The 12350-nt window shown below is 37.3% G+C and overlaps 1 protein-coding gene across 2 annotated transcripts in view; it reads right to left on the bottom strand.

The window, feature by feature from the left end:
* Positions 1-12350, bottom strand: part of LOC106683492 (high affinity cationic amino acid transporter 1) — a 51213-nt gene that overhangs the window by 33790 nt on the left and 5073 nt on the right. For both annotated transcript variants that reach the window (XM_014424993.2, XM_067048833.1), the window contains exons 2-4: positions 11250-11469; positions 5374-5502; positions 1593-1757 (exon numbers count right to left, since the gene is read on the bottom strand). In XM_014424993.2, coding sequence (XP_014280479.1) covers positions 1593-1757; positions 5374-5502; positions 11250-11469 — 514 coding nt within the window. The remainder of the gene's footprint in view (positions 1-1592; positions 1758-5373; positions 5503-11249; positions 11470-12350) is intronic.

Genomic DNA, 12350 nt, shown 5'->3' with positions numbered 1-12350 from the left:
ACGCTGACCAGTACGCCGCCTATTCTAGGAACCGTCGCGTCTGGATTTGATTCTAGTTTTGGTCCACCCCGGGTATTTTATTTCCCCGGTTCCTGCCATATCTGGTGAGAATCCCCCTATCCGCCACCTGGGGAGGCGCCCGATGGGAGACTAGCTACTCCACACGGACCTCCATTTTCGCCTTCCAATAACACAAAAGGGAATAATGAAATAGCTCAATTTCAAATTTCTAGAACTCACTAAAAAGTTTGAGAAACATGCGAACATCCACTCATCATAAGAATCCGATCTTTTTTCTCTTAAAACCACCTGATCAAGATAACTCCATAAATTTCATGTGGGTCTCAACCACATTGCTATTGTTGGCAACAAGCTCGCAGATAAAACTGCCAGAAAGGCACTCATGCTCCCTAGGAGAGGCACTACTGTTAGGGATAACATGTCTCCACTCATTGTGTATGATATGATTGTTGTTAAAATCCTATTAGTGATTAAGAAGTAGTAGCTGTAATTATTAAATTTATTTACTATCTAAGTGGTACTTCTGACCTCATTCGTCTGTTGCTAACAAATAGTAATGAATTAGCATCAAAATTGAAAAAAATAAAATAATTCGGCCGATAGTAAACTTTTTTAAGCCTGAAAAGTAGTAAGAAATGTTATTATAATTGTTTTAATTTGTGGTTCTAAGTCTCCCTACGTGTTGTTTATTGAATAATTGTTCTTAATTTTCAATATGCTTTCAATAAACTAATAATAAATTAAAAAATTAACAATAAATAAACTAATAATATTTTCAAATAGATTAAACAAATATTGCGTCAACATACTAGTCCAGTTAACCTGTGTTTCCGGTTTTAATATTTTTTTATAGGTAACCATAATAGGTAATGGTTTTAATATTTTTTTTACATCATATACCAAGTTTCAGACCAAACTAGGGCAGAGGGACTGCGGGAAAACTTCATTCAGTTTCAGTCACTCTTTATTCGGTTTCTGACCTATAACTTTTAAACAGCACACTTTACTGAAACCTTTATTCAGTAATTAATTAAATAACATTAAATTATTTTTGAGTCGCTAATCGTCAGAAGCATAGGTCAGCACCTATCCAGAATATGGCTCTGTTGCGGGTCACCGAAGCAACCAAGACAGTATCTCATGAGGCAATGTCCTAGTTAAAGAGCTTCTGGGTCTCCTTCTAAAAGAAGTTTTTATCAAACATGTTTAAAGGAGAAAAGGCTCAGCAAGAATTGTTGGGAATAAGGATTGGGGAACAATTTAATTGATGGAAGTAAGAATGGAGAGGAAACACAATTCAAGCTTAGAGGGTGTTCTACCATCAATGGCGCTGCCATAAGGAAGTACTTCCTCATTGCCCAGCCTCAGATACCTAGCAGATGGTTTCAACCTCACTCATGGATCTCTTACAAAACTGTCATACATGCGGTCAAGACCTGCACTCAAAATAATTAATTATTATACTTTTTCAATTATATTTAACTTATTTCTTCAACATTTAATGCATAATTAGTACAAGATTATTTAATACAATTACGAATAAATGTAATATAAGCATATATTGAACTCACATGCCATGGTGATTGTGAAGAGCGGGCTGATGATATCAACGTTGCCACGGACGCGGAAGAATAAGAAGTCAGTTTGCTCCATGAACTGTAGGTTGTTGGAGACCCACCCGTCCAGCATCGTATGATCAATGAACTCACCCAATAATTTGCATCTGCTCAATGTGACTGCATGAAAAAAATCACAAAACTTGATACAATAAAGAATTTATAACTAGACTATATCAAATAAGCAACGTCAAAATCTTCAATCGAGAAAACGTGAGCGAGGTAAATAAAATATCAACATGAATAATCAGTAAAAATTTATAGAATCTAAAAATCTAAAGTTGAAGGTAAATACTTAAAAAAAAATCAATATTTAAATATATATAAATTCACTTCATTAATTTAGAACTGTTTACACGTCTAAAATGTTTTCGAGATCAAGCCAAATTTAATTACAACCATTTATATGTCAAATGATTATTGACATTTAAATTTTTTTTATTATATTTACAAATTACCTTTTAAATTGCTCTTTTTTCTTTCTATCCATCTACTTATCCAAATTTCAGTGCACTGAACCCTGAATTTATAAGTTATTACTATGGGAACATCTCCTATGAAGTTCCATGAAAATTGGACCAGACAATATCAGCAGTAAGGTACGGACATGCAGCCCCCCACCTCTCAGGTTCCAGCTGGCTGGAGGTCAAGTCCACATTTATCTACTCGCCTGTCATCGGGGGAGCCCTACGTCTTATTGTGTACTTATTATTTTATCCATCTATGTTGAAAACTTATTCGTTCGCAGCCTCTACCCGGTCATTAAAGTAGAGTGGCCCAACTTACTGATTTGTTTAATAACACGATGCGTGAAGCTCTTCATATAGTATAATTTTTCTTAATAAATAAAATATAAATTAACAAAAAAACAAAACAAATAAATATCAATAAAAAACTATATAAACTATAAAAAACTTTACAACTTTGCAATATTGCCCTCCAGATGGGAGCTGAGTACGCTCCGGTACACCATGATATTGTCGTTGCAGGAAGCTTTAATTGTTAACTGTGCGACGTTTTTACAGTTATTTCCAAGTCCTCCTCTTGCTTTGCTGGCTGTTCTCTCGTCTATAGTCTCCTGCTTAATTTTCTGTCTCCGAGGTCTCGGACGATTCGGTGGCTTCTCTCGCGGATCCATTTGTCCATCGAGAGATTTTCCTCCTCTGTAATCTCTGTGCGTTGATCACCATGGATTCAGACTGATTCTGTTCCCTCCGCCGATACATAAAGGGAAATTGTCGGGCTATATGTACCTCTACTCCACATTCGAAGGATTTCGTGCGCGGGCAAGGCGCCACTAAATGCTTAACCTGAACCGATAAATATTATCAAATTTGGAAATCAGAGAACGTTTTTTATTTAGCTGGATAGATAAACAGATTGTTTGATTACTGTTATTGAGGAGGGACATGTTATTTTTGCCAATTATGGAAGTGAGTAAATGTGTGAGATTAGAAACTTTTCATATAAGGAATTAAAATTGATTAATGATTTCCCTAATTTTAAAATTTAAAAGCGATTTTTTTAAAAATGAGTAAAGAATGACAATATTTGGAACGTAGAGAAGAGGGGATGGAAAAATTGTTAAACGAATTATCAATAGATTTTGGAAAACTGAATAAGTTCTGCACTTCAGAGGGAAAATACGTTGTTGGATTTTATCTGTAAGGCGCTTCTGTAGATTGCACAGGGTGTTAAAATTAGATTTATGAACAGGGAATTTTAATTTTAATTCCGAAAAAAACGTTAAGAACGGGCAATGTAAGGTAGTAGATTTGAGATCACATCAGTGGGGATAAGAAGATCAGAAGAAGAAGTTAGAGATGACGAAGTTTGAAGAGATGATAAATTTAGAGAGGATGAAGTAGGAGTAATGACACGTGAAGAATTAAAGTTCCGGTGACGTAACAATACGGCGGTCCCTTCCATTATTTCTGACAATGTTCAAAAATTCCTAAGATCCACTATTCCCACCCTACGGCTTGGCTTGAAGTCCCACAACGAAAATTTCCTATCTTTTTCCAAATTAAAAGCCGTATTCCTTTTTTACACCGTTCCAATGTAGTTTACCGGATATTTTGTTCTACCTCATGTTGCAATTCCTTCTATATCGGCGAAATTAAGAATAAACTTAAGAACCGCCTTTCCCGGCACATAACCTCTATCAACTCCTGTAACCCCAATTTGCTTCTAAATTGTCAGAACACGCTTTACACCTGAACCATGCTTTTAATTTCGATAATACATCAATTCTTGCTACTGTTCCCAACCATAAAAAACGTCTCATCTCAGAGTCCGTTCACATAAATTTAACTGAGAAATCCGTCAACCATAAAGTCAATAATGCATCTCTCTGACATACCGACACATTTTGAACTTTATGAAACCCTCATAATGCTTCTTGTATCTCACTCTGCATTTCAGAAGCCCACTTTCCTGTCATGTCTTTTATTTTCTAAATTCTTACCCAATACTTAATTCAATTATATTTTATAGCTACTATCCATCCTTTTTCTTTTATATTTATGTATCTTATTTTTAATTTATATTCATATGTCACAGCTTAAGAATACTTACATTAATTATTTTATTATTAATTTTTCTATTATATATTTACATACCTCTGTATACTAATTCATTTGGTATATTGTCTTTCTGTATCATTTATGTGTATTGCATCCCATTTTTTTACTTTATTTCTTCTTTGTTTTCTTCCTATGTAAATTTTAATTTTTTGTATTTTTATATATTTCTTCTCACCCTCTATTATGTATATTATCATTTATTATTATTATATTATCATTTATTGTTTATCTCATTTTAATACATGTCTATACTGTTTACTTAAATTTTTTTTTTCAAATGTAACGTACTTAACTGCCATTCTCACTCCTCCCAATACAAACGGTTCACTCTGACTTTGACTTCTGTCAAAAGAGGTATGAATTCTGCCTCGTTCATTTTCTTACTTTTTTCTTGATTTTATTCTTATCCCTCTTTCCATTTCTTAGTTTGTACTTTCTTTTATATTTCTTCTCTTTATCTGTTGCTATTTCCGTTTTCAATTATTGTTCATATACCTATTATTTTTCTTATTTGTTTTTACGTTTCATTTTATATCCTTGTAATTTTCCATTAATTTCTTTTACTTATGTTAAGCTTTTGTATTTCTTTTAGCCTTGATGAAGCCCTGCAACGTGGGACGAACCGTTGGCTCATTAAAATAGTTGTCACTATTTGAGTTTTTTTTTTTTTTTACTGTACCCCCATTCCATTTATTAATAATATACACGGTCAAGCGTGTTCTAGTGAATTTATTTATTAAACTGTTCTACTACTGTGATTGTTTTGTTTCTCCTTTATTTATGCGTTGCTATCTATTGATAATTTCTGTTAATTTGCTTAATTGATCGAACGGTTTTGCGGATCGCTGGAGAGGAGAGCTATGAAGGAATGAAAAAGGGGGTGCAATGTGTTTGACGAATGGTAAATTGTTATTTGGTTTTGAGTGAGAAAGGGTAAACGAATACATGTATATAGAAAAATAATTTTTGTTAAGCAAAAAAATGTATTGTATTTATTTTATTGATAATTATTATTAGAAAAATTAAAAAAAAAATTGTATTGTAGTATATGCAATTTTGGATTGATTGGTTTGCTGTGTGTTATAGTAACCCAATGTGTTAGGGCACCATGGAGAAATCTCTGTAACACAGATATATGTATATGTACTTACGAGTGGTGTATGCGAAGATAAGATGCCACCCTACTAAGAAGGCAACGATCTCTCCGATGGTGCTGTAGCAGTAGTGGTAGTGAGCACCGGCTGCGGGCATCAGGGCTGCCATCTCGGCGAAGCAGCCGGCTGTGGGGAAGCATAAAAATTAAGATATCTACAAACTGTTCCATACTGAAATCGCTGTTACTCATCATATTTATCTCTATCTCGGAATATTAAAATTACTATAAATAATTATATATCATTACTATATTGCTCTAGCAATGAGTAATTTAAGGTTAAAGATAATAAAAACCCACACCATTATTATTGTATTCAGTTTCGTCCTTATTTCTACTGTCTCCTTTCCTTCTAAAATTGGTTTTTAAAACTTTTAGCAAATATTTTTCATCTTATTATCTGCATACAAAAAACATGGGTGTATAGGCATCATTAGTATAGTCACTGTACACATATGTACACTAACAATCAATATATTTTTTTTTATTTTACATAAATCAGAGGTGAAAGGGATGATTACTTTAGAGTGGGAATTTTGAATAACGGTAATAATCAGGTGCTATCTTTTGATTTTTGCCCTTATTAAATAAGCAGCAACATTGGTTATCACCAAGGTGGCCTACGTTGAATACCCAATTGTGTGGTACAATAGTCCGAGGTGGGGAATTCTTTCACAGGCTTGCCATCTACCTGGTCCACTCATCAGTTTTATCCTCCCGAATAATGTTTTCTGGAATAATTGTCATTCTCTCAAAAATAATTATCTATTGGCAGTTCTAAAACAATGCTACTAACAAAAAACATATGGATGCAGCACAAGCGACCTTTGATTTGTTCCTGAAAACCGAAACTCAACGTGCCGGCCCCTAGAAACAACCGAACAAAATAATCGATTTGCAATTTTGAAATTGTTTGGTAAACTTAAACTACATATGCAGGCCTTTTGATACCTCTAAGTTTGCTAAAATTTAACGATACGATTTTTACACCATTTTTTAAAAAATCTGTATTGTAATTTACAACTGTACATTATGATACAACCAGTAAATTTGATGTAAGTTTATAATGAAATGATACAGGCGTGTAGAGAAACAACCAATTGGTAGCAATCTAATTACGTTTTTACATTAGAAGGTCTCGTGGCCAACTTCATTTAAGGCGCCTTGGAGGATTGTCAGGAATGAAAGAGGAATCAAGGTTAGAAACTAATGGGTTTGGGTGGTTAGGGAGTTTATAATGAAAGGAATATCTGGTTCGGACTGGATTGGTTACATACGGAATATTAAGGTCTTCCTGGACCTGGCAGGAAGAAAATAATTCCTGACAATTTATTTATTTGTGACAAAGAAAGGAGCATTAAGGATTTTGGATAGAACGATTGAACAGGAGAGGAATTCGAAGGTTTAGTGGAGCCCCAAAGCCCAAATCCATATGCTCAGATTGACCTTATTATAGTCATGTAGACCAGTATTTTGTAATGAATTGGAAGTTTAGACCGTTTGTCTAGCAAGTGCTGTAATAGTAGGAATCGACGTGCAGTTTCCTGTCGTTTCAGTCTTAAGTGAGGATTCCAGGTTAGTCGTTGGACCAGTTGCAGCTCAAGGTAGCGGATTTGTTCGACAGGGTAAGAGCAACATTTTCAAAGAATACGGATAGGTTCGTAGGTTTACGACTAAGGGAAAATTTGATTTGATGGGATTTATTTCAATCCTCCAATCACGTCACCATTCTTCGAGGGCTGCGATATGGGAATGAAGAGTTTAGGATGCAATTAAAGGGTTATTATTAACAGCGAGCACACATGTGTCAATGGTGTACTAGGTGAGGATAGTAGAGGATGGAAGGATACTACTTTGAGGAAGACCAGTGGACTAAGAGAAGAGGGGTGAATAGGAACCATTGCTGTTTACTTGGAATAATCTATCAGTGAGAAAGGAACTGAAGATGATAAATTACGAGTGCCAGACTCGATCAAAAGTCTATATTACATCGGATTCCGCCTTCGACAGCATTTGGTGGCCCCGTTTAGTCTAGCATTTGCAAGAGCTCGACACCTGCAATAATCTATACTCCCTTGTAGGTAGTTACCTCAATAACTGGAGTGATAGAATAAAGGGTAACGAGGTCGAGAGAAAAATCGAAACAGGATGTCCGCAGGGTTCGGTCCTAGGTCCAGCTCTGTGGAAGCTTATATTCGATAAGTTTCTGGGGGAACAAGAGGACAAGGGATTCCTTGCTACGGCCTACGTCAACGACCTGGCAGTCATCGTGGCCAAGAACAGTAGAGCCAGACTGAAGACAGATGCGGAGAGGTGCGCCAGTCTCGTAGGAGAGAGGTGCGGGAAGGGGAAGTTGAGTAAGGCAGCTGCAAAGACTCAAGCCATACTCATAAGAAGCTCCGCGGACAGGGCTCATCCTATTACCCTGGATATCCAAGGAGAGAGGGTTAGAATGGGTTAGGAAGTGACATATCTTGGTGTGAGGATAAGGAGAAGATTTGATGCCACTCACCTGGTGTATCCAAAGGACCTGTCACTCAATAGATTAATCAGGATAGGGGGTACATTTTGGGGCTTCAGGTTGACTATAAATAAAGGTGTGATTCTGAGTATTCTGAGGTACGCATACCCTGCGTGGAGCCGAAACCTCACGCAGGCATAGAAGAGGAGACTGGTCACCATACAGAGATTAGCTTTTCTAAGGGTAACGAAGACATACAGAACGGTGCCACATGAGGTGGTGCAAGTGCTGGCCGGACCGATGCCTCTGGATCTCATCCTCAGGGAGGATGTCCTTAAATATGAAATAAATTGTCAGGGGCTTGAAGCGCTAACGGAGAAACTCCGGAGTAGATCGGTGACACCCCAAACTTATGGAAGTAAATGCTGCGGGGAGACTCAATAGAGGAGTGGAATGGACGGTGGGTAGCAAGCCAGAAGGGCGCTTCTTTGAGAAAATTATTCCCTACCGTAATTTCTTGATTGAAGGCTAATTGGGCCCTCTCAGACTATTGGGTCTCACAGATCCTCACAGGACACAGAGGGTTCCTGGGAAAGCTGGAATATAGACCCTCGGTGCCCCACGTGCGGAGTTCCTGAAACACCAGAACGTAGTAGCAGATTGCTCCGCCATGGAAGGAATCGAGTCAGGCTGTCTTTCTAGACCTTGATTTTCACTCTCGTCGAGTCGGACTTCCCCCCTTTGATGGAGGAAGAGAATTATAATTTCTTCAGGGAGTTCATTTACGGGTGGAAGGAGGTGGTAGGCCCCACTCATTTCACAATGAGAAGGGCTTGACATCGGCGGGCCACTGGAAGAAGAGGAATCCGAGCCAGACTGAGTCCAGGTGGGCTGGACCAGACGGGCAAACTGCAGGAGGCACTCGGACGTGTGCAGTGGACAAGAAGCCCCACCAGTAAGGTGCTTAACGCGCTGGGCTGAACCACAGTTAAAATTGTTCCCAATAAAAATTAAAAGGAACCCCCTAACATTATTATTGTAATAATAATTTTGAAAAATAAAAAGTTGTTGATTTTTGGAAGCAGCGGGATGCGCAAACCCTAGCGCACTCCACCACTGCCGCCGCACCTCGTATGCCAGAAATGACAAGGGAGGGGAATACAAAAAATAAGTCTGTTCTACATTGAAAAAAAAAATTCCCGCACTATACCATTTCGGTAGGAATATGGGTATTCTGGCGGCTTTTTGGAGTGGGTGTATCAATTTAACTACAGATAATTTCCATGTGTCGGGAAAAAATGTTGAACTGAGTACGGCGTTATATATGTAGGTGAGGAATAGGATGGCTTTTCCTGGCATCCGCTGGAAGAAGATCCCGCCACCTCTGACCATCCGAGATGGGCGGATCAGTCATCTCACCGTTCAAGTGCTGATGCACCAACCCACTTCCATCACGGGAGTGTACCGGCGTCCTAGAGGGTCAGTACTAGAACTTTTTTCGAGGAAGAAGTTTTAGGATGTGGGATGTTATTAGATCGTATCCAGGAGCTTTGCGAGTAGGTAACCTATGAATGATACTGGATATTACTGAAGGATGAAATGTTTTCGGTGAGAGAATCATTTGGAGCGGAATATTTAGTTCTGCTTCAATACATTCAAGGTAAATCGGGTTAAGAATGTCAGGATGTGGAATAAAGGTGTTAGAGAGGTGTTGTTCGAATGTTTGTGCTTTTGCTTCGTTAGTGCTAGTTCAGGTTTGGGATTCGGTAAGAAGTGGGTGGTTGAAATCTTCGAAATTCAGCAGTTTTTTAGTAGTCCTCTATAATGATTTAACTGTAGTAGTAAGATTTTCTGTAAAGTTAAGTAAATGTTGAGATACGTTTTGTCAGTTGGATATCTGGTCCTATGCGACTTCGTTCTTGTTCTGAGTTTATCCCTTAATAACATACAAATATGCTGTGGCAGGTTTTATATATTGTAAGTAATTGTGCTAGTCGAAGTGTTGTCATTTATACTTGCCCTTATTGATGCTGTGAGTTTTCCTACACCTCCATCATATTATATCATGTATTATATATACAATATCATGTTTTGACTTCAGTCGAAGTTTAAGTCCAGTTTATTTTCCAAGTCACATCTAAATTTGACCAGGTCAACTCTTTCTGTGATCCATAAAGGAGTGAAGGGCTTTTGTACGTTGCTTGAATGTAAAAAAAGCAGAACTGGACTATAATCTCATGAAAGGTCATCCAGAGATTCAAAAATGGCTTGGGAGGATGAAATCTGTGGGGAGATAAATATGTCTGGAATGTCGGGGTGCTTTTTGAGGGATTTTGGCCAGTATGTAGGATTTGAGGTTAAGGAATAGAATAGGTATTAGTGGTGGAAACACGGGATAAGATGTTTCCACGGTAGTTAGATGTTCGGCATACCCATCGTCCATAAGTCTTCTCTAGAAATGACGCGCTCCAAGGTTTTGGAATAAGGAATCAAGATTATAAGAAAGGTTGTTACCAGGACAGTATACAGCTGAAAAAGTAACATGGAAAGGGCGAGTTGAAATGTTAATGGTGTATTGTATAGCAGTTAAACCTTTGTGAGCTCAAAGACTGAAAAAGATAAAGAGAGATAGGGATGGCCAACTCACTTGTTCCGTACCTCTATATATACATCTTCAATCAGCTGATCTACTCGATCACCTAACACTGTGTCGGGGTTTTCTGGTCTTAGGCGATTTCTCCATCCTTATATCTCTTTACAGAAGGCCCACGACAAGGCGTATTCATTTATAGTTAGAAAGGAAGGCCGTGCCAGGGGATGAGCCCTGACCACTGACTAGGTATAGGAGTTCTAGGCGAGAGAGTCTGAGGCAGAGTAACAGTTCTAGTTACCGAGATGAAGCGGACGGACTAGAACTGTCATGATAGGAGCCAGCTTACTAGTTGCCGAGATGAAGCGGACGGACCAGTAAGCTGAATAGGCTAGGTGCAGCTCTAGTTGCCGAGATGAAGCGGACGGACTAGAGCCGGGGAGAAACGGGAAATTACACTGGTTGCCGAGATGAAGATGGAGGGGGCACCCGGCACTGAAATAACAGCTGACTAAGGCTGTAACTTAGCATCAGTTTAATTGGAAGGAATAAGGGAATGGGATAAGGATTCAGGAACCAGCCCGGGAAGTGTTGTCTGGGTGGTCTGATCAATAAGTGATGTATTCTCGTATGAAAAAGTGAGAATAAGTTTCGGTCAGTACGGCTCCGGGGATTTCTTTTTTTATTCTTTTTATGATTTATCCAGTATTCTAGTTTAAATAAACCACTTAACCAAGGAACCACATAATATACTGTAATTGCTTTGTAGGATGGTCTGTGCTGTAATATTGACGGATCCTAATAACTAGACAACCTGGCTTACCCGTTATGTAGAGTATCGGAGAGTACATGATCCAAAAGAGCATTAGGATGTCACCGTGCTGCAGGACGCAGAGGGGTATCCTGTAGAAAAAGGTTTTTCCGACGGTGATGCTGAAGGAGAAGAGTACCATTTCTAGCTTGGTGTAAACACGAGTCATTGGAGTAAGTTCACGATAGACATTGTGCCTCTTCTGGGTGATCAGCGTCCATACGTACTTCATCTATTGGTCAGAAACAGCATAAGAATCAGCTAATATTTTTGAAATAAATTTGTAAGCAAAAATCAAAATGCTAAAACCTGATAACTGTATAAAAAAAATCAATTATTAATTATAATTATTATAATATATTATAAGTATTATTTTCATATCGTAATATTTGAGATAGAGAAGAGAAACGCATTACTTAAGAAGCAGTGCTGCCAAATTGCATTGGGTTATTAGATGGACAGTATACTAAAACTAGTTAAACAGTTTCCTATTATTTTTATAATACATATTTTGTAAATATAAAATACATGATAGTAATAAATTTTTTTTGTTATTATTGGCCATGATCTTTAATCTTTTTCTTTTCCTTTTTTATTTCATCTTTTTTTCTTTACTTTTACTTTGAGTTAATTATATCATTCATTTTCTCTTATGTTATTTATCGATATGTGTAACTATATTTTCTGCCTTTGTGATAAATAGTAAACATTTTTAATATAGAAAAAATATATATATATAAGTTATGATGAGTCAGAACTCAAGAGTCAAAAAAAAGGAAGACAGGGGCACGAAAAGAGACACACAAGCTTCACTTAGATACTGCTTTATTCCTCTGTATAATGCTACATATATACCTTCTGGCTTGTTTACATGGGGAGTTTAGGTATTAAGACTCATAATACCTATGCTCTGTTTATAACTCCCCCCTGCCAGTTTACGAACAATTCCTCGTAAACTACAACAAAAAGTGAAAATAACAAAAACAAAAAAAAAAAAATACTATGCTTACAACAAAGAAATGAAAACTAAATATACACACTTTTACCAAACTTAATATAACATTTTGCTATTTACACACTTTTATAACTCTTTACCAAACTTATTTTAACATG

Source organism: Halyomorpha halys, unplaced genomic scaffold, assembly GCF_000696795.3.
Source record: "Halyomorpha halys isolate HHAL.00 unplaced genomic scaffold, Hhal_1.1 Scaffold489.1, whole genome shotgun sequence".
NCBI classification, from domain to species: domain Eukaryota; kingdom Metazoa; phylum Arthropoda; class Insecta; order Hemiptera; family Pentatomidae; genus Halyomorpha; species Halyomorpha halys.
This window is presented reverse-complemented; position numbering and strand designations above follow the sequence as displayed.